The 25528-nt window shown below is 42.9% G+C and overlaps 1 protein-coding gene across 1 annotated transcript in view; it reads right to left on the bottom strand.

Moving 5' to 3' along the window:
• LOC124776490 (actin cytoskeleton-regulatory complex protein PAN1-like) overlaps window positions 1-21743 on the bottom strand; it is a 581518-nt gene extending 559775 nt beyond the window's left edge. The window contains exon 1 of the mRNA XM_047251509.1: window positions 21235-21743. Coding sequence (XP_047107465.1) covers window positions 21235-21743 — 509 coding nt within the window. The remainder of the gene's footprint in view (window positions 1-21234) is intronic.
• Between the last annotated feature and the right edge of the window lie 3785 nt (window positions 21744-25528).

Here is a 25528-nt window from a genome sequence, read left to right as displayed (position 1 = left end):
GAGAGAGAGAGAGAGAGAGAGAGAGAGAGAGAGAGAGAGAGAGAGAGAGAGAGAGAGAGAGAGAGAGAGAGAGAGGGGGGGGGGGGGGCGGGGAGGAGGAGGAGACTAACAGAGGGGAAGTGAGGGAGGAGGAAAAGATTACGACGTTCATCCACGCACTGACGGGATCGCTATTAATGAATGTATGCAAAGAAGGCCAACACGAAAGACGACTGGAGCGAGACAAAGACATGCTCAAAATCCAGAGATGGCAGAACTTGACGCCAGCTATTCCGCGAAAGCCTGCTTGGAACGTTTCAAGAGCCAGTCTCAAATGCGGAATCTAGGAATATACTACAGCCTGGTATGTATGGCTCCGGTAGGACCGGGAAGACATGATTAGACTAACAGCTCAGTGCACAGAGCCACGGCCAGAAGCCTTAATTAGTGGTACAATGGGAAGTACTCTACTATGCACTGTGTTTGCCGAGTATGGATGTAGATGTAGAGAAAAGCTCTACTGGTTATGGGAGAGTGAGAAACTATGCTCGTTCCATATTATGTCGTACGACCGACGCTGGCACAGATTCGGAATGTGCTCCTCCGTGTACGATTAAGGAAAAAAGAAAGATAATATAAAATATTGCCAACCCAGTGTGAGAGCCAGATACAGCGCCCCAGACTGTAATCCCAGGCTGCCGGGCCGGCCTTGACGAGACTGGCTCCGGTGACGCACGTTCACACAGTTCGCAGTCGCAGCTCGAGAGTCCGCGAGAACTGCCTTCCAGGAACTGGGAATGTTACGAGTCTGCTCACACGTCTGGCATTCGCTTTCCTCCTTCCACAACACATTTCTGATAATTTATTGATTTATTCAAACAGTCTCTTGGTTCCTGGTTTTTTGTGTGTGTGTGTGTGTGTGTGTGTGTGTGTGTGTGTGTGTGTGTGTGTCACAGGAAATAGGGGATTATCTGCGTCAGAATTTTTAAGGCGTTTAATGGCGCACTACAGAATGACGGAGATTCGTCAGGCAAGGCCGCGTTTTTCCCTTTCCATCATTGACGCCTACTAGATGCAGATTCGCGTTGAATAGTATATTCGCAACTATTACTGAGGAACTAATCGTAGCACTGAAGCGCTTCTCTGTTTTGTAAAATACGAACAGGATTCTAAATAACCTAAGTTCAAATCTTATTCTAGTAGCCTCTTCAAATAAATTATAAACACAGTAGAATTAGAATGAAATATAGTCGAAACAAGGCCCCGGGAGAGCCAATCCTGAGAAAACTCTACCATCTGGTGAGCAAGATGTATGAGACAGGCGAAATACCCTCAGACTTCAAGAAGAATATAATTCCAACCCCAAAGAAAGCAGGTGTTGACAGATGTGAAAATTACCGAACAATCAGTTTAATAAGTCACAGCTGCAAAATACTAACGCGAATTCTTTACAGACGAATGGAAAAACTGGTAGAAGCCGACCTCGGGGAAGATCAGTTTGGATTCCGTGGAAATACTGGAACACGTGAGGCAATACTGACCTTACGACTTATCTTAGAAGAAAGATTAAGGAAAGGCAAACCTACATTTCTAGCATTTGTAAACTTTGAGAAAGCTTTTGACAATATTGACTGGAATACTCTCTTTCAAATTCTAAAGGTGGCAGGGGTAAAATACAGGGAGCGAAAAGCTATTTACAATTTGTACAGAAACCAGATGGCAGTTATAATAGCCGAGGGACATGAAAGGGAAGCAGTGATTGGGGAGTGAGACAGGGTTGTAGCCTCTCCCCGATGTTATTCAATCTGTATATTGAGCAAGCAGTAAAGGAAACAAAAGAAAAATTCGGAGTAGGAATTAAAATCCATGGAGAAGAAATAAAAACTTTGAGGTTCGCCGATGACTTTGTAATTCTATCAGAGACAGCAAAGGACTTGGAAGAGCAGTTGAACGGAATGGACAGCGTCTTGAAAGGAGGATATAAGATGAACATCAACAAAAGCAAAACGAGGATAATGGAATGTAGTCGAATTAAGTCGTGTAATGCTGAGGGAATTAGATTAGGAAATGAGACACTTAAAGTAGTACAGGAATTTTGCTACTTAGGGAGTAAAATAACTGATGATGGTCGAAGTAGAGAGGATATAAAATGTAGACTGGCAATGGCAAGGAAAGCGTTTCTGAAGAAGAAAAATTTGTTAACATCGAGTATAGATTTAAGTGTCAGGAAGTCGTTTCTGAAAGTATTTGTATGGAGTGTAGCCACGTATGGAAGTGAAACATGGACGATAAATAGTTGGACAAGAAGAGAATAGAAGCTTTCGAAATGTGGTCCTACAGAAGAATGCTGAAGATTAGACGGGTAGATCACATAACTAATGATGAAGTATTGAACAGAATTGGGGAGAAGAGGAGTATGTGGCACAACTTGACAAAAAGTCTATCAGCAGGACGGGTTTCACTAGACATGGCCTGCACCTCAACAGGTATGGGAAGGGGAGGTTGGCAAAGCTTATAGGTGACAGCATAGGTGGGGTTGGTGGGATCACTCATGGGAAAATTCCTGCAGTAGTGGGTGTTAGAGCTGCACCTTTTTTAGATTGAAGTCAGCTGATAGGTATTCCTGCTTAAGGGAAGTCTCTCTAACAAAGGAACCACTTTTGTGAAAAACGGCATCCCATTTGAGTCAATTGATGTTTCAAAGTACTGCACTGAAAAGGTGTTTGAATGTTGTGCAGGTGTGGTTAAATTTAACGGAGCTAAACTTCTAATTTGTTATTTATAGATCCCCAGACTCCGATTTCACAACATTTTTGCTAAAGCTAGAGGAGGTTCTTGGTTCACTTTATAGGAAATACAAAAAGTTAGTTATATGTGGTGACTTCAATATTAATTGTATAAGTGATTGTGCAAGGAAGAGGATGCTGGTAGACCTCTTTAATTCATATAATCTTATGCAAACGGTATTCTTTCCAACGAGAGTGCAAGGGAACAGTAGAACAACCATAGACAACATTTTTGTTCATTCATTATTACTAGAAGGGCATTCCGTTAGCAAAAAGGTGAATGGCCTTTCAGATCATGATGCACAAATTTTAACTCTAAAAGGTTTTTGTGCTGCAACACGTGTTAAATATAGTCTCAAGACTTTTCTCATGCTCTTTGAAAGTTGCTTTCCGTTAGAACGTTCAAAACAGGGTACTAGCACAAACAGGCAGCCTGGGTGGCTGACTAGAGGGATAAGAATACCTTTTAGAACAAAGTGGCAATTATATCAAAACGTTAGAAACAGTCAAAATATAAATGCAGCAGTCCATTACAAACAGTATTATAAGGCGCTTAAAAATGTTATTAGGAAGGCAAAAAGTATGTGGTATGCAGATAGAATAGCTAAGTCTCAGGATAAAATTAAAACCATATGGTCAGTCGTAAAGGAAGTGGCTGGTCTGCAGAGACAGGTCGAGGATATAGAATCAGTGCGTAGTGGGAATGTCCGTGTTACTGATAAGTCTCATATATGTACAGTATTTAATAATCACTTTCTGAATATAGCAGGTGAACTAAATAGAAACCTAGTCCCAACAGGGAATCATATAGCGCTCTTAGAAAAAAGTGTTCCGAGACTGTTACCTGAAATGCTCCTCCATGATACTGACAACAGGGAGATTGAGTTAATAATTAAATCACTAAAGACGAAGAACTCTCATGGATATGACGGGGTATCTAGCAGAATACTGAAGTATTGTTCTATGTATGTTAGCCCAGTACTTAGCCATATCTGTAACTTTTCCTTTAGGAGTGGTCGGTTTCCTGACCGATTAAAGTACTCGGCAGTGAAGCCACTTTATAAAAAGGAAGATATTGATAATGTTGACAATTTTAGACCTATTTCTATGGCACCGGTGTTTGCTAAGGTTATCGAGAAGGTTGTATATACAAGGTTACTGGAGCATTTAAATTCACATAATTTGCTGTCAAATGTTCAGTTTGGTTTTAGAAATGGTTTAACAACTGAAAATGCTATATTCTCTTTTCTCTGTGAGGTTTTAGACGGATTAAATGAAAGGTTGCGAACGCTAGGTGTTTTCTTTGATTTAACGAAGGCTTTTGACTGTGTTGACCACAAAATATTACTGCAGAAGTTGGACCATTATGGAGTAAGGGGAGTAGCTTACAACTGGTTCGCCTCTTACTTTAAGAACAGAAAGCAGAAGGTAATTCTCCGCAATATTGAGAGTGGTAGTGATGTTCAGCCCCAATGGGGCACTGTTAGGTGGGGCGTTCCCCAAGGGTCGGTGCTGGGGCCACTGCTGTTTCTTATTTATGTAAATGATATGCCTTCTAGTATTACAGGTGATTCAAAAATATTTCTGTCTGCTGATGACACCAGCTTAATAGTGAAGGATCTTGTGTGTAATATTGAAACAGTAACAAATAATGTAGTTCATGAAATAAGTTCGTGGCTTGTGGAAAATAATGATGCTAAATCACAGTAAGACTCAGTTTTTACAGTTTCTAACTCACAATTCAACAAGAACCGATATTTTGATCAGACAGAATGGGCATATTATAAGCGAGACAGAACAGTTCAAGTTCCTAGGCGTTCGGATAGATAGTAAGCTGTTGTGGAAAGCCCATGTCCAGGATCTTGTTCAGAAACTAAATGCTGCTTTATTTACCATTAGAACAGAATCTGAAATAAGTGACACTTCAACACGAAAAGTAGTCTACTTCGCATATTTTCATACGCTTATGTCGTATGGTATTATTTTTTGGGACAATTCTTCTGATTCAAAGAGGGCATTTTTGGCTCAAAAACGGGCTGTTCGAGCTCTGTGTGGTGTAAGTTCGAGAACCTCTTGTCGACCCCTATTCAATAGTCTGGGAATTCTGACATTGCCCTCACAGTATATATTTTCTTTAATGTCGTTTGTTGTTAGCAATATTAGCCTATTCCCAAGAGTTAGCAGCTTTCACTTAGTTAATACTAGGCAGAAATCAAATCTGCATGTGGAATGCACTTCCTTGACTCTTGTGCAGAAAGGAGTGCAGTATTCTGCTGCATCCATTTTCAATAAGCTACCACAAGAACTCAAAAATCTTAGCAGTAGCCCAAACGCTTTTAAGTCCAAACTGAAGAGTTTCCTCATGGCTCACTCCTAATCTGTCGAGGAGCTCCTGGAAGAACTAAAAAATTAAGCAAATTCCAGTGTTACATTGTTGATTTTCTTTATTTAAATTTACGACCTGTCACCTGAATGTTTTTTTATATTTGATTTTATCTGTTTCTAATATCGTGTTATAATTTCATGTATTGACTCGTTCCATGACCATGGAGACTTCTCCTTAATTTGGTCCCACGGAACAATAAATAAATAAATAAAAGAAGGGACCAGTTAGTAGGACATGTTCTGAGGCATCAAGGGATCACAAATTTAGCATTGGAGGGCAGCGTGGAGGGTAAAAATCGTAGAGGGAGACCAAGAGATGAATACACTAAGCAGATTCATAAGGATTTGGGTTACAGTAAGTACTGGGAGATGAAGCTTGCACAGGATAGAGTAGCATGGAGAGCTGCATCAAACCAGTCTCAGGACTGAAGACCACAACAACAACAACATAGTTCCTTGGTAGGTGGTCCATCAAGCGCATTCTGTTTCCTCTTGTGCTATTTTAAAAATATAATCTGTGCTGTGTCCTCCATACGACGGGCAAGCTTACACGGAGGACGCCAAGCTGAAAGGCCATCCCCGAAAGAAGCGAACACAGCACGGACTATGTTACGCTTCCGCCTTACGTCACACAATAGTTCATAGGTGCGTATTCATCCGCCAAGCGTGGATATAAGCGGTCGCACGGCTCCACTCAGCGCATGCTTTGTTTATTTGTTGTTATATCTTTGCAATTTTCAAGCTGCTAGGTTAGTTTGATTATCGCTGCCGTGCTGTTAATCATGGCTGCTCCGCTGTCTATTTGCACCAAAGTAGAGCAACGTTCAGTGATCCGTTTTTTTTTTTGTGGTCGGAAGGCGTATCAGGGGCCGAAATTCATCCAAGACTTTCGGTACAGTAAGGGAACAGTGTTTTGCCACAACGGAGTGTCTGCGAATGGATTGAAAAATCCCGAAATGGTCGCACAAGTGTTACGTACGATGAAGGAGCTGGACGACCGTTTACCGCCACAAATGAAGAAACCATTGAGTGTTCACGTGAAATGATTCTCTTAGACGATTAACTAGTGACGAAGTGGCAGATCGTTTGCAAATTAGTCACGGTTCTGCCTACGAAATCATCCACAACAGACTCGGGTTTCATAAATTTTGTACAAGATGGGTCCGAAAACAATTCACAAACACGCTTCGACATCTGCAAAAAACATTTGGATCGCTATGGTAACGAAGGGGACAACTTCTTGGACAGCATCATTACTGGTGACGAAACACTGATCCATCATTACGAGCCGGAGAGTAAACGGCAGAGTATGGAACGGAAACATCCAAATTCGCCGTGCGAGAGAAAGTTCAAAACCCAACCGTCCACAGGAAAAACTGATGCTTACGGTTTTTTTGGGACGCACAAGGTCCAGTATTGGAACACTATGGGGAAAGGGGCACAACAATAAACAGTGAGATGCTTACTGCCAGGCAGAGGATTCCTGTCAAAAAGTGTGTTGTTGCACGACAACGCCCGTCCGCATACCGCTGCCCACACTGCTGAAACGCTCCAGAATAATTTGAAGTACTGGATCATCCTCCATATAGTCCCGATCTTGCTCCTTCCGAATATCACTTGCTTGGTCCACTCAAACCGGCATTAAGGGGCCGTCGGTTTGCCTCGGACGAAGCAGTTAAAGAAGAGGTGCGCACCTGGGTCGCAGCTCAACCGAGAACCTTCTTTCATGAGGGCATTAGGAAGCTTGTACAACGATGAACCAAGTGCGTTGAAACGCAAGGAGACTATGTCGAAAAATGGTGTTCTTGTAGGTTTCCTATTTGATTACAATAAAATTTTATAACTACTTTGCGGATAATAATTGACTTATCCTCGTAGTTCGACAGTATCAACACCGCGCCTTAAATTTGCATCAGGACTTCTCTACCGCCCCCTCCCACAACAGCCCAACTGCAGATGCTACTAGTGAAGTTTTCAACGTTCACTGAATTGAGAACTAGACCAGTGGTCACAGATGGAACAGTGCAAGTTCATCTTGTACTACACAGTCCAATCACAGGAACATCACCACCTGCCAAAAGCCTGAATAACCAGCTTTTGCAGCGCGGGACGTGTAGGATGGGAGTGACGGTCTGGAAGGTACAGACAGGGATGTGGAGTCATGTCTACTCCAGAGCCCTGGCCAGCTGAGCTTGGTTTCACGTTTGAGGATCCATGGCACGATCGGCCCGATTGAGATGGTCCCACAGATTCTCGAATGAGTTTAAAACCAGAGGATTAGGTGGCCAGGGGAGGACGGTAAACTCGTCCTGGTGCTGCCAGCTGTCTCGTGCGGTGCTCAGGCGTCGTCACTAAGCTAAATACCGACAAAGGCGCTGCATCAGGGAACTGCTGATGAGTCTTACACGAGTCATCTGCTCCTAAACAATGAACTTTCGTGCCCAATCACCCTCTTCTGAGAAAGATCTACAGGTTGTTATTATTAAAATACAATTATCAAACAAGAGCGTACGTTTCCCTTCGGAGTGACTAGTGATAACCCAAGGTTCCCACAGAAAATGGATCTCCAAGCGAATCACATGAGCTAATGTAGAATGCGTGGTGGATACTGAGAGGGGTTGCATTTAGTCGTGCTTGGCCCAGTATTCTCTTACTTCACGCGAAAAATATTCATGAAGGCTTCTTTCACCTAATTGTTTGCTGGGAACTCTTTCAGTAGCATTCTACTTACGACTGAAAACGTAGAAATTTAAATGAAACGTCTAAATGAAATGAGAAGTTATACTGTTTTCTCTTTAACACAGTACCTTTTTTTTTACTCTACGCCAAAGCTTACTACAGAAAAAATGATAGCTAACGCGAACTCTGAATTAGCAGTATGCTGTGAAGAAAAAAGAAAAGTTAAAACTTTAACAAATACGCGTACGTGTCATCCGTCGCTCCTGAAGAACACCACAGCAGAAACAGAGGCGTTGAGGCGATCTGAACAATAACACCCGTAAAATTTAATTTTGTGCATTTTGAAACGTACAAATCCTGTCAGCCACTTGCCCAATTGCCTTCACCCCTCCATCCCAAGCTTTCTATGAAATTCAGGATTTTTTAATCTGAGAAGATGAACAAAATTACATCGAAGGAAAAAACTAAATAATCGATCAGTGAAATGAAAGTGTTAATGTGAACACCATTCCCGATTAGAATTTCTGGTTTACATTGTGATCGTTCCTGATGAAACCTTAAGCTAGGTATTAATCACGCACTGAAATAAAAACGATTTAATTCATCTGTTCTTCCCATGTGTTAAATTTTTTTTTAGCCTTTCCTACCTCTACAGTTTCCATCAAACTAGAGAGTTTATACATTTACATCTCACACCGCAAGCCACCTAACGGAGCGTGGTGGAGGGTACATTTGGTACTACTAGCTGATTCCCCCCACCCCCCTTTTCCACGTGCGAAAAGGTAAGCGTCTGTATTAGCTGTAATTTTTCGAATTTTCTCGTCGTGGTCATTTCGCGAGCTATATGTGGGGAGGAAGTAGTATGTTGTCCGACTCTTCGCGGAAAGTTTTCACTTTAGATTTCAACAGGAACTCTCCGTGATGCACAACGCCTGTCTTGTAGTGTCTCCCACTAACGTTTCCTGAGCATCTCTTTAACGCTCTCGCACTAATTGAACCAACCCCGTGGCGACACGCGCCGCTCTTCGTTGGGTCTTCTTTATTTATTTTTTTTTCCGACAGTCCTACCTGGCAAGGATGCCACATTGATGAACAATATTCAAGAACAGATAGAAGAGGTGCCTTTTGAGCTGCAAACGTTAATAAGACGATAATATATCGTCGCTACGGTGTGTGGTTTCTGCATTTTACACCACACCCTGTGTTTAGACTAGATAAAATACGACGGAAGGTTTGTTTCAACTCGCTTCACTGCCAAGGCAGCGTTTGCCTGTATTATACTCTGCCTCTGGCGGAGACCGCCTTCAGGTCGGAGGCAGCTGAACGACGCACAAAAGCAGAACCGGGAAACCCGCAGCTACCTGCCTGCAGGAAGGGCTTGTACCGCCCCATCTAGCCGTGTGTGCCTGGCCCTCAAACTGCCTGCAGTACCATGAGAACACAGGGCGAGTCTTTCCGTCATTCAGCTTCATAAAATCCTGCTGATTCAAGAAAAAAAAAAAAAGTGTCAGAGACGTTATCACAGACACGCGTGCTCTCTGAAGTCCATCCTCTTCTGAGATATTACTAAGCGGAATGATGTTTTGGCCGGATTGGATTGACGGAGCACACCGAAAAAGTTAGAAGGGCAGCTCCTTTTGTGTATCGCAAAATAGGGGAGTGTGTGTGTCACGAATATGATAAGCAAGTTGGGGTGGATGTCATTCAAACAAAAGCGAAACCTTTTAATAAAATTTCAGTCACAAGCTTCTCCGCTTAATGCCAAAATATTTTGTTGCCTCCCACATACACAGGGAGTAATCGTAATAAAATAAAAGAATCCGAGCTCGCACGGGAAGATTTCTTCATTTATGCTAGTCGAGAGTGGAGCAGTCGAAGAAGTCCGAATGTGGTTCTACAAATCCTGTGTCAAACAGAATTGCAGAGTAATCGCGTACATGTAGATGGTGTAGAATTGGTATCCCTCCCGCTCTACTTGTACAGCGCAATGAAATGCTTTCACAAGGTGCATTCCCGCTGGGTGCTTGTAAAGTAGGCTACACTCCAGGCACCTGTTTAAAAACAACGCGAAGTTGAAGGCCAAATAACAGATTGCGCAGTCACCGGCACAAGGACAGCCCCATCTGCGGCGGGCGTTTCGCGGCCGATACGCGTGAGACAATAAAACGGGGACATGCGTGCTCTTAAGAGCAGTACGTGTTGAGCATACTGTGCGGAATTCTTTCACGCCTCGCGGGGTACACCGCTGGAAGCAAAATGTAGTGATCGGAGCGTGCGCCGACTCTTCAAAGCCATGCGAATAGTACATTTACTGTCCACCAGAACGAAAGTCTTTAGTTCCGCCGCGAACGCATTTACGGCGCAGTTGGGTTCAGTACAAGGTCCGCTCTGTCTCTACCATCTTCAGGCGCTAGCCCTACTGGTGGTTTCTACAACAAATCCCCAGGCATTACTTGCACAGTGCGCCAGTCCTCTGCCTTTAACAATACCGTTTTGGACAGAACGTTTTCTGCTTCTCCTCATCATCTCCCTTCCCCTACCTTACAGTACCGGTTACAGCAGTAAACTAATTTATATGCACGTATGCGCTGAGCCAAGACTCGCCCTATACGGAGCTGCAGTCAAACACACGTGCACACAATACAGTTCCTTCATTCAGTAAGCAGCAGAACGAAAAATGATGCGAAAGAAATAAAACACGGCATTCTCCCACGCTGATTATCCAACCAACGGTTCTTTTGATCCCAGTTATCATTTCGCGTCCCTCTTTCACATATTCAAATTAAAAGGAGGTCATCCGTGCCAGGCAATTTCGTCTTCACCCATGTCCCACTTGCCAGCTATCGCCGAAGGTAGATGAAAATGTATGGCGCAACGGCCTGGTGCAAGTCTTTCAGTTGGTCGCCCCATCGGCGACTTGCGTATCCGAGCCAAAGGAACCCGGTGTTCCCTGGCGGTTATCTAGCAGAGTACTAACCGGGCCCGACGTTGTTCAACTTCCGTGATTGAGCGAGATCCCGAGTATCTCTTTCTGCGAAGCATGCTCAGAAAGTAAGTGTACTGTGACCATAACGGGCTGTTGTTTTTGACAGTTGGTAACAGCAGTGGAGGGGGATCCTCTGACCAGAGCAAACATCGCAGGAATACGGTAGCAGGTCAATTCACGTTACACCTACGGAAACTATTTTGCGAATCAAAACGGTTTATGGTGAAGATGTAGTGAACAGAACGAGTGTATGCAATTGATGTAGGGAATTTAGCGGAGAAAGAAGAAATATCCTTGGTGAACAGAAGAGTGGAAGAACTTCCTTTGCGACCGATGATGTGCAAAACAATCGCGGAAACTGTTCGTGTAGCCCGCCGATTAACAGTGGATTAAATTTCTACGTTATTACCAAAACTCTACTGTAACAGACAGTCACAGAAACGTTGGGATACCTGAAACTGTGCGCGAGATGGGTCACAAAACAAGTGATAGAGCAACACAAGAAAAATCTGATCAATAGCGCTCGTGAGATTCTTGGCGACTTGAATTGGAAGGTGAGGATTTTCTGAGCTCTGTTGTGTCTGGAGTGAGAAGGGTGGCTCACTGCAAGCCTGACACAAAACGACAGTCGTCACAATGATGTCACACCAATCCCCCACAACAATCACAATTTCGGACAAAAAAAATCATTGCCTCAGTGTGTTTGGGCCAAAAACAAATTTTTGGCCGAATTTCAGTCTCCGGGGGCGACCACCAATACACAAAGATACTGTGAGACCCTAAAAAACTCAAAAGAAGCATTTAAAACAAAAATATGAGGGTATCCTGACGAGAGGAATATGCTTTTTGTTGCACGATAACGCCCTTCTTCACACACCTTTAACCAGCAAGACGCTCTTTGGCTCCACTGACTTGGTGTTCTCTGGTTATGATCTTTTCACCTTCCAGAAGACACACGAGCGGAATTAAATTTTCAACAGGAGAGAAGATGCAGAAAGACATTCTGAAGTGGGGGTAGGAACTCGCTAAAGAGTTCACCGACGACGACATAAAGAAGCCTCTGCCACCGCCAATTACTGGATGCGCTGATGAGTTTGTGGAAAAGTAGTCAACAAGTGTATCAACAATATCTTCTGATTGTTTTCGAATACACTCTCTAAAAACAGATATCTACTACCTTAACCTTCTGAACATGCCTCGTATGTTTTTTTTTTGTCGTCTTTCCTTAGCTGGTCTGTGTCGGTTTCACAAGACCTCCCTCTAATTCCAAGAACAACTCAGATTCCTTTTTACAGAGAGTGGACAGTCACCTGGGCGAACAAGCTCATCTACCAAGCCGGCATGTATTCAACCAAGCCGCGCCTTTTAATGTGTGGTACGATACCTAATGAAATCCCAACCACTTTTGTTAGGTCACGAAATGAATTTTCAATGTGCACCACAGGTTTTGCACACTGAACATTTGTTCTGTGACCGAACGAAAGTGGTTTACAATGCAGGGAAACGTTTTTGACTATGTCAATACAACCATCCTTGAGAATGTATTTCATTGCAAGAAAACTGCTAATAGAGAAGGACATTTCACAGCAGCTCCCAGGAAACCAATGTATAATCTATACTAATGAAAGCGTGAAAAAAACCATCTGATGATGAATCGTAAAAAATTCGAAAGCGGTAACGGTACTTTTTGAATAATTTAACGCGAAACCAATTTGTGGTTCGTTACTGTACACCATCAACGATTTGTTTTATGTAACTACGATCTCCAACCTTGTCTATATATGACAATTGTAAAAAAAAAATTGCCACATCCAGGAAAATGAGGACACTGTACTAGATGAGAAATTTTAGAGAAACGAGGAACTAGTTTCGAGTGTTTGCTCATTCGTATGTGCACAGTAGACGTGAACCCATCATTTTCGTAGGTAGTATAAAATAGAAATGCTGTTTCAAGCTCTCTATGGTTTGTAATTTCTATTTTATACTACTTACGAGAATGTTTCCACTTTAAGGGCAAACGTTTGAAATGAGCAGGTAACGCGGTTTGTTGTATTAATTTAAAATATCTGCGTGGTAGAAATGATGCCGATCTTTAAATAATAATGGTGAAACTGTTAGGCAACTAGTTCAGTGAGTTAGCGGATAAACCTTCAATATCCAAAGAAATAAGATCACAGTGCATAGCGCTCTCTATTCAAATAACTGATTATTTCTTGCAGGAGACACCTTTCCAACGGATACCTTTCTGGATTCGTGCACTTCTGACGTGGAAGCTCTGAGCAAGAATAGCAAGATGCAGATCGAGGTGTGACATTATCGAGAAAGCCTTCAGCAGCAATTGTTGCTTACTGCAGATAACAGATGGTATTTCGGGGGATGGGGGGGGTGGGGGTGGTCCTGTGTTTCAAGAAACAGTACTAGGAAGACACCGCTCTCAAGGAACAGCAACCACTGTATTTCCATTAAAATAACTTGTCGAGTGGTAGGGGCCATCAGCCAGCCAATCTTAGTTCTTTCTCGGGCGCCACATACTCGCTGTATTGCCTTTTTGTGTATGTACGAGCAGTGCCTTGTGAAGCGTGGCTGGCTGCAAACTGGCAACATTGCCCCCGCCCCCACCCCGTAATTGCAGTCTATCGTAATTCAATTTACGAAAGCAATGTTTAAATCCCCTCGGGAGAGCCTGTAACTCCTAGAGGGCGCGTCCCCAGGTGGCGGATCGGGGAACGCCTCCCAGATATGGGTGGTAGGAGGGAAATCAAATACCTCCCGCGGACCAACAGGCCGGGCAGAGCAAGTTCGTTAGCTGAAGTGAAAGCAACTGCTCTAGGGGTAGGCATCCCCGAAATCAAGACCCTGGTCCTCCAGGTTGGGGGTTGTGCTTAGGGCCAGCGACCCTATCACAGGATCCTGTAGGAGAAAATGGATTGCTACGAATCAGAATGACAAGAATGCTGGGCCACCAAACTTGATGACGAACTTGCAAAATTTAAAGGTTATGAATATGGGAACATGGAATGTATTAAGTCTCTATAGATCAGGATCACTGATAAATGCCATACAGGAACTTGAAAGGTATAAAATGGATTTAGTTGCAGTACAAGAAACCAGATGGACGGGTAATGGAAGTATAAACAAAAATAAGTATACAATAATGTATGGGGGAAATGATACACAAATACATGCACTAGGGACAGGATTTATAATAAACAACAAACTGTTACCTTTTATTAGGAAATTTGAGGCAGTGAATGAAAGGATATCTCACATTACGATTCAATGCAAATATAAGACTTTAAATGTTATAAATTGCCATGCTCCAACAGAGGATAAAGAGGACAATATTAAAGAAGAATTTTACAACAAATTGGAACAGGTATATGATACATTCTCGAAAAATTCAATTAAAATAATTCTAGGAGATTTCAATGCCAAGTTAGGACATGAAAATCATTATAAACCTACAATTGGACCTCATAGTCTACATCAGCAGAGTAATGAAAACGGAACAAAACTTATTAGCTTTGCCACTTCCAAAAACATGTTGATCAAAAGTACATATTTTGCACATAAAGATATACATAAACAAACATGGGCTTCAAGAGATGGCATCACAAAAAATCAAATTGATCATGTATTAATCGAAAAACAACATCATAAATGCATACATGATATCAGAAGTCAAAGGGGAGCAGACTGTGATTCGGATCACTTTCTTGTAAAAGCCAAGTTCAAGATCTCACTCTCAAGACATAAATGGTCTAAATTAAATGGTGTTCCTAGGTTTAATACAATGAAACTGAAAAACCCAAACATTCTCAACCAGTACATTAGAGAATTAGAAACACACAAACCTGAAGTGGAAAGTAAAATTAACAATGATGATACTAATCAAGCCTGGAACGCTCTGAAAGAAAATATCACACGAGTAACTACCTCAGTTTTGGGACATTTTACTACAACTAAGAACCCCTGGTTTGATGCCGAGTGCTCGAACGCTATCGAAGATAGAAAATTAGCAAGGGAAAAATTCCTACAAAAACCAATAACACAAAACAAACTTATTTTTGAAGAGAAACAGAAACTTGCCAGGAAACTCATTAGGAAAAAGAAAAGGGATTTTATGAATTACAAATTAAAAAGAGCTGAGAATGACCGTACCACAGACTCCAGAGGATTTTTCAAGAGCATAAATATGTTTAAAAGTGGGAATATAAAAAATTATGGACAGTTCATAACAGACCCAGATGGCTCCTTGCTAACAGAAAGAAGTGACATTGCTAACAGATGGAAGGAATATTTTAATGAGTTACTAAATGCTCCAACTATAAGCGTCTCTCAGGAAGATGACAATGAATATCTTACTGCTGACCCATCGGACGAAGAGCCCAGCTTAGCAGAAATTAAAGAAAGCATCAAGAAGCTGAAGAGACATAAAGCTCCTGGAAGTGATGGTATAGACACAGATATATGGAAGCTCAGTAAATTTCCTTTTGTAAACTGCTTACACAAAATCATCACCAACATCTGGAAGCAGGAACAGGTCCCACATGATTGGAAAGAAGTAGTTGTGTGCCCTATATACAAGAAGGGGGACCCAACAAATTGTTCAAACTACAGAGGAATTGCGTTACTAAACACAACATATAAAATTCTGACAAATATACTGTTAGCAAGGATAAGCCCTTACGTTGAAGACTCCCTAGATGATGCCCAATGTGGATTTAGACCTAACAGATCGACTATTGACAATATATATGTCCTAAGGATGTTGGGTGAAAAGAAATATGAATTCAATCAAAATGTACATATGCTTTTCATTGATTTTAAAAAAGCTTTTGACAGTATCAACAGGGAATATTTATGGAAGTGCATGAGGCAGATTGGCATCCCTAACAAATTGATAAATTTAATAAAATCTTGCACTTTAAACTCAAAATACAAAATAAAAGTAGCTAGCAAACTTTCTGAAGACTTTGAGGTTAAAACTGGAGTCAAACAAGGGGATTCACTCTCACCAGTTCTTTTTAACATAGTAATCAATAGAATAATCCAAAAAGTAAAGCTACTACAAATTGGAGCACAACTGGAAAGCAAAATTAACATTGTAGCATACGCTGATGACATTGCATTATTATCTGACAGTGAGAATGATTTGAAGCTTCTTACAGCACAATTAATTAAAGCCACAAAGGGCACAGGCCTCCAGCTGAATACAGACAAAACAATGTACTTTATCTTATCCCGCTATCCATCAAATAATAATGTACTGCAAATTAATAACACAGCTTTCACAAAGACAAATGAATTTAATTACCTTGGTACAATAGTAACCTCTGACAACTCCATAAAAATTGAAATAGAATCACGAATTCAGAAGGCTAACAAATGCTACTATAGTCTCTTGACAGTTTTCAAAAGCAAGTTAATTTCTAGGAACACCAAACTACAAGTATACAAATCATTGATTATACCAGTACTCACCTATGGATCTGAAACCTGGACTCTCACAAAAAAAGAGGAAAACAGATTAAGAGTATTTGAACGAAAAATTTTGAGAAAAATATTTGGACCCATAAGAGATAGGATCAGTGATGAATGGAGATTGCTAAATAACAATGAAATTTACAAATTATATAAAGACTCCGATATAGTGGCCAAAATTAAAGCCAAAAGACTGAAATGGATAGGGCATGTCATCAGAGCACCACCAAACAGGACCATCAAGAAAGTGACTGAAGAGATTCCCACCGGAAGACGACCTCTTGGACGCCCACGCATGAGATACTTGGACAATATTCAAGACGATCTCAGAAAACTAGGACATGACAGACAGTGGCAAATTACTTGTAAAGACAGAGCAAAGTGGTTCAACATTGTCCATTCTGCAGCAAAAAGCCTTCATGGATTGTAATGCTTAATAATAATAATAATAATAATAATGTTTAAATCGTGGGCCGGCCTTTCTGGATTCAAACGTCACATCTCACCCAGTCCGTTATACTGTTGCATATTGGCTGCCGTGTGGAATCATCGTGCGACCATGACATGGTCAATGCTAACGCAAAATATTTCCGTTTCGGCATCGCACGATTTGGGCTAGCAACAATTCAAACTACGCTCGCGCTGTCGATGTCAGCTGTCAGAAGGGGGCCTGCGAGCATGCGTAGCATTTGTAGCAAAAACATAGCACGAAACATCGGCCGTCTGTTAATGTGGTGAGGGGACTAATGACCATAGATGTTGAGTCCTATAGTGGTCAGAGCCATTTTGTTAATGTGGTGAGCGCTAGAATGTTGGCAGTTCCCGACGCTGCGTGCGGGGGCCATAGTAACGCATGGGAAACACCACAAGAAACAGAAGGGTCCGTTATCGTCTGCTTTCCATTGCGCAAACTTTGCACTTGTAATTGTGCTATGTTCTGTTTTGGACTCTACTCAGCTCATAGCCATGTTCCCACGACAAAGTTCTTATTCGATGAGTCAAATGAATGTTTCAAGTTTTTACTTGAGTTTAGCAGGACCTGATTCCGCATCTTAGTTGAGTCCAATGGCATTTGCACCGGCTGTAACAGGCGCAGGTATGCTCTTTCTTCGTCTACAGCTGCCTGTTTGGCAGTTTTTATTATTTTCTGAGCATCAAGCTGTTTGAGAATGTCACAGATTCCTTTGCAACCTGTGGTTGTAGCTATTACCGGCAATTGTCTTGTGCATGCTGACGAGCATTTTGATAGTGAGAATGATCTCCATACTAGCGGTTACGTTTCAATCGTCCTCACAATAAAAACCCCAAAACATGTCCAACGTGGTCTGTACATTACATACGAAAACACCTTTGTAAGAGTTTCTGAACGACGTGATCGTCGCCCTCGATTCTTAAAACTACTCCGCTTGTATGACATTGTTGACTGTTTGACAAAAAGGGAGAACTAATGACTTAGTGCTTGCACTGGAGCCACAGACGATCATACCGATGATACTGTGTTAAGGGCAAGGAATTCTACCATTACTCCAGCCGAAATAGTCTGGCAGCTAAGCAAAATGGAAGTTATAGCCGCAGAACCTACTCCGTTTATCTTCGTGTGTCTCCGCCACTATTGGCGAAACATTCTACGCATTATCAATCAACCCGAATATTAAAACAAGACAGAACTGCAGCGACAACAGTTACTGCTGCATTGTGGCAGCATACCGCTCTCCCGGCCGTTGTCAGTTTTCCACACCGTACTGCTGAATATTAGTAAAATGAAGACTTTCATTACTATCCGCACCGTGAAGAATTTGGAATCTCTTTGTGCCTTCCGGTAGGCCCACGAAATGTGCTTCCTTTTGCCCTCAAACTTTTTCAGAGTAAATTAATCTTTTCACGTCATTAGAAACTCTAGGATAAGAAATCAGTTTGCATCAAATACTGGGGACTAATCACTTCCAATGTCCAGTTTCTCCAAACACCGTCACCTCTTCCCGTGCCAAGAGGAAGACTGTAAAATCAGTACCTCGCAGCTCTCTGAAACGGAATGAGTCATCAGCTATTGCATAGCTTCCTAGAACAAAGTGACCTATAAATCATTAGAGACCATCCTTCTTATACGCATCTTCCTTAGCAACTACGTCCAATGAACTATTGGGCGGCATTAAAAATAATGTCCAGAATATATGAGAGAGAGAGAGATAGATAGAGAGAGAGAGAGAGAGAGAGAGAGAGAGAGAGAGAGAACGACTGCTTGTATGCTTCTGCACGACTGCACGAAGGATGTTTACTATCTTGTTTCTTGTGGATGGGCAAGAAGGGCGCTAATGGGAGCTCTCAGATTCAACTGGATCTTAAAATTGTCAAAGTACATTTTAGTGAGGTATGACACGCCTTACCGCAACGTTTGGCGGTTCAATTTTTTTAAGCATTTCGTTGCTGTGTTGAGAGGTGACTACACCTATGTCCATTCACATTGCCTTTCTTATATACTTTACGTCTATTGGCCACCATTAAAACTACCTCGACTAAATCCCGTTCTTCGCAGTTTTGTATAGACAACACAAGTGTCCCAACAAGCATTTTTTTTTCTCTAGCCTCAGCTTCCCAACATCATACCAATGAACACACGCAGACTCGACGCGACACAGCCTGCGTGGTATTTCCACATCACATCAATCATCTTGGGTAGGTAGCCTCAACATAAACGAAAGATACAGATGACGATAGTTATGATGAACTTTTAAGCAACCAAAGGCTTACAATTTTATGCTTCGTGAAGTACATAATTTTAAAAGATCTGATCACTAATTCCTGAATACCCGTAGTCTGCAAATGTGGTTCTCCACGGGGCAAACACTTGTGCGAAAATGCCAGAGTAAGCGAAATTTCGTGCTACAAAGACACACACAAAGATATTCTTTGGTTGAGTAAAATATGTCGACGTCTGCTCTAGGTATAAGTGTTATTACTACGCAACCAGAATGTCTGGAAACTGCTGCAACACTGCAGCATTTAAATACAACCGGCAACAATGACTGACTGTCGCCAACAGTTCAACCCCAGAATTCAACTGCCTTCACTCTTCATCTTGTTGCTACATTGAAAAGTAAACTAGCTTTCTTTGATTTACAGCGAGTTTGTAGTTAACTACTGACATAATTCAGTTGAGTGTCTGGAGGCCGATGTTCAAGTGACACGGCGACAGTTACAGAAAGGCTGCACTACCACGAACAAATGAAAGTTGCCTTGTCTTTACACACCTTACCCCACTAAAGCATCTAATCATGTACCCAGTAGCCAAAACGATATTGCTAATGCCTGCCTTAAGCATTCGGTACAATCGTACATAGTTAAGGGAATTCGGCAATGCACTTAAACAATGGACTTCCTTCTGGCACTCACATGTTTGAATTAGTAACATTTATAGCTGATAGTGTAAACCCGTAAACAAATATTGGCTGAATAAAATCCTGACAGAATATTTCAAATTTGTAGTTTCTATGTGTACGGAAGAGTGTGTATACCGACATGCGAATCAATTCTACTGGTACTGTACATCCGGAAATATGGAAACGGCTGTTAAATAATTCCTTAAACCTGCATTCCTGTAACAAATCTATGTTAAGACTGTTACAGAGACACCGAATTATGATTAACGAGAGAGACGGGCAGGAATTTCGAACCGATATGATCTTTCGAGCTGTTTATGCTGTCTTCCACTTGCGTTACGAATTTTACTTTTTACACCACTGAATAACTGGGCGGGAATTTCTTTGAACTTACATAACTAGCAGCTTATATAATTCTGGAAGGTTCTTAACCTACATGATTATATCCATAAATGTGCGTTCAATCTTGACTACACTACCATTTACAGGAAATATATGCGGACACATGCACATATGCGCATTTTGTTACACTTCACGACACGTCCCGAGACCCCGTTGTTCCGTCTTCGGACGTTGCGGATTATTTGTATATGCGAGTATTTATCTTTCCGTACTTGGGCACTCGCATCTAGCAAATTCGGGACACTATAATTTTATTACAAGACGGCATACTTCCACTAGATCAACTCAACCATCTGAGAGTAGGATTTACAATGCCCGAAACGTGTCGTGCAGTGGAATGAAACACATGTACGAAATGCGAAGAAATTGAGTATTGCGCTTTTTTATCCTCGTCAGCACTTTTGCCTCATTGTTTTACTATTATTCTGTTTAAAGTTAGATATGTTGGAAATTCACTCTTACAGCCATCTCTAAAGTACCTCTTTAAGGCTTTGTTATCTTAATTTTGCGCACTCACGCAATGCACATACATTACGCAGTGCCCACATTTGTTTTCCTCGTCATATATTTTAAACGAAATTGCACTTGGGGCCAGCGTACAATTATGCCCATACTTCAATGTACAGACGGGAAGCAACCAGTAAAGACATTTAAAAACCACACGCATGCCGTAAGTGAAACTCGAACCCTTGACCTCTGCGCTGTTGAGGTGCACCGGTAGCACGAGACCACGCAGGTCGCCACTTGATCGTTGGTGCATAGCCACATACTTAAGTAACACGCGAACAAAACTATGTATTGGACCAGCCATGCTGTTTTGGGCCACGTGTATTATTCTTGACGATAGCAGAACCGCCGCAACGCCCTGCTGAGAAAAGCGTTTGTTTATTTATATGGCACTGTTTAGCTCACGGTGGTCTAAGGAACCAGTGTGTTGCATCAACGCCAGCAGGGTTGCAACAGCGGAGGCTATATCGCAAATGCAACGGCAACAACTACGTTATGCGAGCGTCGTCGGGCCCCTTCCAACGGTCGAACCAATGAGGAGGAGCCGGCCGTTTCGCAACAGGCGATGCGCCGTCTCTTCAGCTAGGCGGCAGGGCTCGCTCACACGGGCAGTGCGCGCGCACGCTAGCACACTGTCGCACACACTTACTGTTGGTCTGTGGCGGCGTCGCCCCCGGCCTCGGGCTCGGCAGCTGCGTCATCGGCGGCGGACTGTGCGGCCGCCTCCAGGCGGCGGCGTCTCTCGCGCTCGGCGCGCGGCGTCGGCGTCAGCCCGAGAGCCAGCAGCACGTCGATACCGTCGCCGCCTCCGCCGGAGGAGCTGACGTCAGCGGCGAGGTCTTCCTCGGCGGCGGCGGAGGCGGCGTCGTCCGGCGCGTGCGGCACGGCGCGGTCGGGAACGGCGCCGCGGCGCAGGCGGGAGCGCGGCGGCAGGCCCAGCAGCTCGTGCTGCACGTCGCGTTCGTAGCTGCGCGCGGAGAAGTGCAGCGAGCAGACGCGCGCCGTGCTGGCGTTGAAGGTGCCGTCGCAGCCGCGGCCGCACGCAGCCACCCAGCGGCCGCGCGCCTCCGCCTCCGCGGGGAACCGGTGGTAGCGCACGCGCCGGCCGCGCGTCTTCCGGTGCGAGTTGCGGCACGTGGCCACTGCGCACTGCGGCATGGCTGCGCGCGCGCTGCTGGTGCTCGCCGAGCTACTGCGACACGCAGCGGCCGCCCTCGCGCCGGCAGCCGCCGCCATGCACTACTGCCCGGCTCGCGAACAGCGCTCTCCTCTGCTGCCCCCTGGCGGCCGGCGCCCTAACTGGCCCGCCTATGTGTGTGTGCGCGTGCGAGTCCCTTATCGCGAAACGCTCGCCGAGCGCGATACCCCGTGACGTCACGCGCGCGGACTCTCCACGCTACGCGCCGCAGTCGCCGCGGGAACTGACTGAGCGGCTACGGCGGCGTGCAGTCCTACCCGCGCTGAGCACCGCGTGACGTCACGCACACGACCTGCCTCCTGGCGGCAGCTGCGCCAACTGGCGCCGCTCGCTGGCGGCTGTGCCGACGCACTGCTGAGCACCGCGTGACGTCACGCGACTCTGTTGCCCCCTGGCGGGTCTTCCAACAACCGGCGGGCGCGGTCACGTAGGCGTTCACGCAAGAATGAGTCACGCTAACGCCTACATAGCGTCGAGAAGGAAATATAAAAATCAGTTTACAGCGTAACTTGGCAAGTTCTGTTTCCGTGTGCTGTCCGGCATTCTTGGTGTCAGTTACGTTCATGATTATGTCGTCGTGCAAATGAAAGATGCAATACGATTTATATATGTTGTCTACTTTGTTTCTCGCCCGTTACGTTGATGATTATGTCGTCGAGCAAATGACAGACGCAATACGTCTTCTTAGTTTCTCGCCCCGTTTTTTACGCAGCTGCACATATACAAGTTGTACAGGTTAATTGCCGTCTTTTGCAACTGCAATAAAATTCTTGTTAAGACCAGACGCGTTTCGCTTTATTTTAAAGTATCTTCAGTGGTCACAGTAACAATATGGTTTCTGGGATGAGAAGTTCCCACTTTCCTAGCAAGCAGGGAGACAACAAGAAGAACTGCACCACAAGATGATTAATATGGTTTCTTCTCTCACAATTTTTCTTGTTATGATTATTAACAGTTCGCAAGCTTTACTTATTACAATAAGCAGTTTTTTATGCTTTTCGTTACTTACGGTTTTTTGTTGTTTATTCCACTCTTGTTCGTCTTCCACTGTATGTGTTGTGTTTCTCCATACATCTCATTCACTGCACTTAATAAACATAGAAATGTGAATTTATCAAGCACATTCACTGCACATAATAAACACTGAAATGGGAATTTATCAAGCGTAGTGAAAGTGCTGTATCCAAAAACGCAACACACACACACACACGTGGAAAACGAAGAAGAATGCTATAAACAACAACAAAACTGCGAGTAACGAAAAGAATAAAAACTGTTTATAGTAAGAAATAAAGCTTGCGGACTGTTAATAATCATAACAAACAAAATTGTAAGGGAAAAAGACGCTATTGATACAGTGGCCACTGAAGATACTTTAAAATAAAACGAAATGCGTCTGGTCTTAATAAAAATTTTATTACGCTTGCAAAGACGGCGATTAACTTATACAACTTGCAAGATGAATTCAGTCACCAAAGCGTCAACAGTGAACTGAAATTTATTTATACATGCAAACTATTGCACAAATATTCGTTAGATTTCTGCTTTGGAAATAGTAGCTGTCATTCTCGTAAACAATGATGGGTTTGCATTTACCTATTTTCTATAATTTCTGCGTTCAATACCTTTCCGTTGGGTGTCATTGCTAAAACCAGTTAAATTCTAGGAAAATCATTGAATACACAAATACATTAATATTTTGCTTGTGGGTTCTCAGCCCCGTGAATTTTCTAAATGACAGCATGGTTACACAAATAGCAGAATTTATAACCTCTATTTGCGTTACTGCAGTCTTGGCTGTAGGCCATTTTCAAATAGCTGGAATTACGTAGCAGAATAACAGTCCGTAGCCGAAACTGCAGTTGCACAAATAAACGTTACAAATTCGTCTAGTTGTGGAATCATATTTCAGGCAGAAAAAGAGAGAGAGAGAGAGAGAGAGAGAGAGAGAGAGAGAGAGATGGTAGGTCAACATTTGTTTTTCCACCACCCACCCACGTCCCTTTCCTTCTCTTTGTCATTCAACCTTATCACCTTGCCTCTACTGCCCATTGTCAGAGCATACGTCTACTATAGCACGAACAGTACGCCGTACTGCAACCTAAAGCCTAGTTTACACGACGACATTGGGTTGCGCCACTCGTTGCGTGGAATGAGTTGCACGCAAGTGGTTTCATATATGACTGTAGACACGGCAACACCCGTATACACTTCAGTTTCTCGTTTTGTGGGTTCCAGAGTTGTGTCTGAAACGAACGTTTTGGCAGAGGCACGTCACACGAGTTGTGATGGAATTAAAGCTTGTTGCGTGGAATCACTGCATAAGAAAAAAAATAAGAGACGTGTTTCGATTAGTGACTGGATGAAGTAAAGACGTCAGCTCGGTTGTTCAGCATCCTTGCTGAAATAATTTATAACGGAAGATCCAAGAAGTTCTTTTAATTATCTTAGAATGTCACCAGAACTGTTCACATTTCTTCTAAATAGAGCTAATTATGCAATGAGGAGTAAAGGTACAGTAATGCGCGTGCACATTACAATCGAGAACACTTGGCATGCTATAAGATACGGTTTTAGTTGATAATGACGCTACTTCATTAACACCAATAATTATTAACATTAACAGTAATAATTATAACATTAGCAACAATAATTATTCGAAGCAGGCCGCACTAAGAAGAGAATGGTTTGCAAACTACTCTCTTGAAGATAGATCTGTACAGTGGCAATATTTTAAAATTCTAACATATGTGAATGGGGAGCACTGCAGCGACGTTTTAAATAGACGAATACTGAATAAAGAATGCAGCTTCTTGACTCGGTATAGCCTTCCTTCCTGTCAACAATATTCCTTAACAAAGAGTTGGCCAACTCGAACGATGGGATTTTGGTCCTGTAGACGAGAGCATTGCCACAGCTAGAATTACACTTGCTTGTATTTTTCCTAATTCAGTTGTATACCAGCTCCTAACTCAATCAATTTTGCCCTGCAGCTCAGATATTGTCAAACCATCTATGTTATTATCTCAGCGGCAGCAATATGTTGCTTATTTTTGTAATCAGCATCACTGAAATCCCACAAACACGTATGGAAAGTATAGATATCCAAAAGCGAACATTATTCTCCGTTTCCCACTTCATATTTCAGCTTGTTTACACTCTACGAACACACATAACCTGAAAACTCATGCAGCTATTGTCGGCAAAGTTGGAACACGCCGGAAGTGTTCAGTTTCACCAACGAGACGCTGGGCGCATTTGCAGTGGCCGGTAGCGCAGTTGCCTGCAGCCTAGTGTCGTCGTGTAAACTAGGCTTAACACGTACAACGGTTGATGAGCATAAAAAAACAATAATTTCACCGTACAAGGTAATGTATGAACGAATTTTACGTTGGAATGTTTATTAAATTTGCGCCTCGGTGCAAACATATCGATAATTTGCGCTAGTCAAACAGTGAATGTTTTTTGAAGCAGAAAACAGGGAGATTTCCTGAGTAATTGCAGGATATACGGGAATTTCAGGTCAATTCCAGGTTTTATCACAAATTATTAAGTCACACGAACAGATTTCAAGAAAAAGATCAAACGAATCTACATTGCGTACCGGTATTATGTGAACTAACCAATGAAATGTGTATAAATGTAATTTCAGGCTGATGATAACACTTCATTGGAAAAAAAAGAGCCGGCCGCAGTGGCCGAGTGGTTCTAGACGCTTCAGTCCGGAACCGTTCGACTGCTACGG

Source organism: Schistocerca piceifrons, chromosome 1 (genome assembly GCF_021461385.2).
Source record: "Schistocerca piceifrons isolate TAMUIC-IGC-003096 chromosome 1, iqSchPice1.1, whole genome shotgun sequence".
NCBI classification, from domain to species: domain Eukaryota; kingdom Metazoa; phylum Arthropoda; class Insecta; order Orthoptera; family Acrididae; genus Schistocerca; species Schistocerca piceifrons.
The sequence above is the reverse complement of the archived record's forward strand: the minus strand, read 5'-3'. Positions and strand labels throughout refer to the sequence as shown.